The following is a 2,732-nucleotide window of genomic DNA, read 5'->3' on the forward strand; positions in this document are numbered from 1 at the left end:
TCCCAAAGAGACTGAAGAAAGATAGATTGAGATACTGAAAAGTTATTATGAAAAGTAGAACTGTACATATACATATAGATTTATATTATGGACCAAATGTAGAATTATATATCCAAATGGACTAAATCCAGATTTGTTACGATGGTTTGGACCGAAATTTGCTTGGTTCATACTACAAAGTTTGCATATGTTAAATTATCAACGAGTGAAAAAATAGTCTTTTGACTTATCACAATGGAAGGATGGAATAAAAGGGACAACTACAAAAGCACTGGGCATATGGTAGAGACTGTGACATGTGCTTATCTACTACCTTCCCCACCAGTCTTATTTAATAGCTTTGTTACCAACATTATGTTTTAACTTCGCACCATTTCAGTGTTCAATCTCCAGAAGAAGCCTTGCTCAAATAAAACTGTAACGTATTAATAGTGGTTCACAGTACAATCAGAAAGTCCTTGGATGATAACAATATATATTCAAAAAAGGAGCTTTCACAACCTCTCTCAAAAACTACGAGGCTTAAGTTTTAATATTCCATTATTTAACGACTTTCGAGCGATTTTAACAAAAGATCCGGTTTATTTTAAACCCTAATTCACACCTAAACCCCTAATCTTCTCATCATTTCTTGATTCCCAAGTTTTCTTTTACTCTCCATATGATTGATGTGATCAAAATTCAGTTTGTGTGTTTTAATTGGCGAGAACTTCCCAAATAAGCTCAGGATCGAATGACGGCATCCTCGCAAGCAAAAACCCATCAGTATCCACTCCCATCATCGTGTCTTCCTCCTCCGCCGTCGATGTTGTCGTCGCCGGATAGCTCTTCTCGCTATTCCACAGACCCATCTGCGAACTCCGGTAACTATCCTCTGAACTAACCACAGTGGCAGTCACCGCTTCCGCCGGAGAAGAAAGAATCTCCGACGAGGATGAATACGAAGAGTCCGCCGTCGCGGTGGAAGAATCTTTGCTTCCTTTTCCGCTCTTCTTGGCTCTCTCTCTTCTGACTCTCTGGCAAATCGTTTGGATCTTCCCGTCGACGGCGCTTTTGAGAGCTATTAGCTTAGAGGAATCACCGAGTCCGAGCAGCTCGCTCGGGTCCTTGAGATTTGGGAAGTTGAGACGAGCGTATTCTCCGCGGAGCTTATAGGCGGCGCGATCGTAAGCGTAGGCGGCGGCTTCCGCCGTCTCGTAAGTACCTAACCAAACCCTCATTCTATTCTGCGGCAGTCTTATCTCGGCGACCCATTTTCCCCAGTGTCTCTGCCTCACTCCTCTGTATAGCTTCTTCCTTTTGGCCGTCCCAGCCGCCAACGAAGCGGCGAAAGCTGCGGATGAGGAAAACAGAGGAGGAGGAGTGGAGACCGCTCTGTTTTGGAGGTGGAGTCTCTCGATAAGATCTCGTTGCTGGAGATAGACGGAGGAGCCGAGCTGTTGCGGTGGAGGATTGAGAGTGTCTAGGGATGTTGTGGAGGACTCTCGGGAGGAGGGAGTGAGAAGAGAGAAGATTGAGTCGAGCGTGTTTGGTCCTCCTGCTAATATGATCTGCGACAAAGAAGCTCTTATTTCTGAGATTTTGGGACTGAACTTGGTCTGAAAAACATCATTATTTTCTTCCATTTTTCAAACTGTAAACACACAAAAGGTTATCGCAACAGAAACCGTCCCGGATTCTTGGAGTCTTAACGTAAAAGAAATTTTTTATTTCAGCGAAGAGAAAAATATCAAAGAATATGATAATGGTGATGGTGGATTTTCAGGTTCAATAAAGATGAATAAAAATGTGATTTGAGATATTGGCTATGAAAAGAAAAGATTTTATTTTATTTTTAAGATCTAGCTTTGTGGGTTATTAAAGTTAAGTTCAGCTTGTACATATTTATAGACTTTTGTAGAGAGAAGAAGAAACCCCAGAAATGTTGCTTTACTGATTTCACATGGAGCTCTTTGACTTTTTTTTTGTTGATTTTTTTTTTAGTTTGCCAAACTATTTTCATCATCATTTTTATTAAATGTTTCTAGTTTGAGACACTATGTTTCCAACCACATTTTGTTTAATTAATAATCACTGTAAGATAATAATAAGCACTAGCTTTGCTTTGAAAAAAAAACCTTTGTCAATATAAGCACAAACTTGCATATCCTTTTACCAAAAAAAAAAACTTGCATATCCTTTAATTTTAATCAAGCTTTGCTTTGGAAAAAAAAACCTTTGTCAATTAGAGTGTTGAAAATTGTGAAATCGAGATTTAACTAGTGATGAAATAAAGTAGACCACTGGTTGAAATCTGTATTTCTTAAACGTTTTGGTAGGGTGTAGCCGCGTAGGTAGATGTTCAACTAGCAAGAACCTGGCTACGATTTCTACAATACTATATAGTAATACTTTAAAAGCTGTGACACAATAAGTAATGTCGTTCCTTAATATTCAATGTGTCATGTGTGCCAATAATTTAAATAGATTAATCGCTGCTAATGATAAGGTGGTACCAGCTTTGATTATGGCTTTAGCAAAAAAATTAATCTAATCTATAGTATTTTCTATCAAAGGTGAACGTTTTAAATTCACACCTCTTGTATTAACCTTCACACTTGTTGATAAAAAAACATTTATACTGTTTTTGAAGCAAGAGTCTTGAAATTGTAAGTAGCTTATATTTTGGGTACAAACGACTAAAAAAAAATTGAGCGTTTGACTCCTTATAGGCTATAGTTTTTTTTGACAAA

General features: G+C 38.3%; 1 protein-coding gene across 1 annotated transcript; it reads right to left on the reverse strand.

Moving 5' to 3' along the window:
- Window positions 1–401: 401 nt before the first annotated feature.
- LOC106392093 (ethylene-responsive transcription factor ERF061) lies at window positions 402–1,927 on the reverse strand. The gene has a single exon (XM_013832868.3). The coding sequence runs from the start codon at window positions 1,623–1,625 to the stop codon at window positions 696–698; it is 930 nt and encodes a 309-aa protein (XP_013688322.2). The 5' UTR covers window positions 1,626–1,927; the 3' UTR covers window positions 402–695.
- Between the last annotated feature and the right edge of the window lie 805 nt (window positions 1,928–2,732).

The sequence above is a fragment of the Brassica napus genome, chromosome A9, assembly GCF_020379485.1.
Source record: "Brassica napus cultivar Da-Ae chromosome A9, Da-Ae, whole genome shotgun sequence".
NCBI lineage: Eukaryota > Viridiplantae > Streptophyta > Magnoliopsida > Brassicales > Brassicaceae > Brassica > Brassica napus.

What these genes read in the sequence shown, in the direction of transcription:
- LOC106392093 (XM_013832868.3), bottom strand. Translation starts at nt 1,625, where the DNA reads ATGGAAGAAAATAATGATGTTTTTCAGACCAAGTTCAGTCCCAAAATC.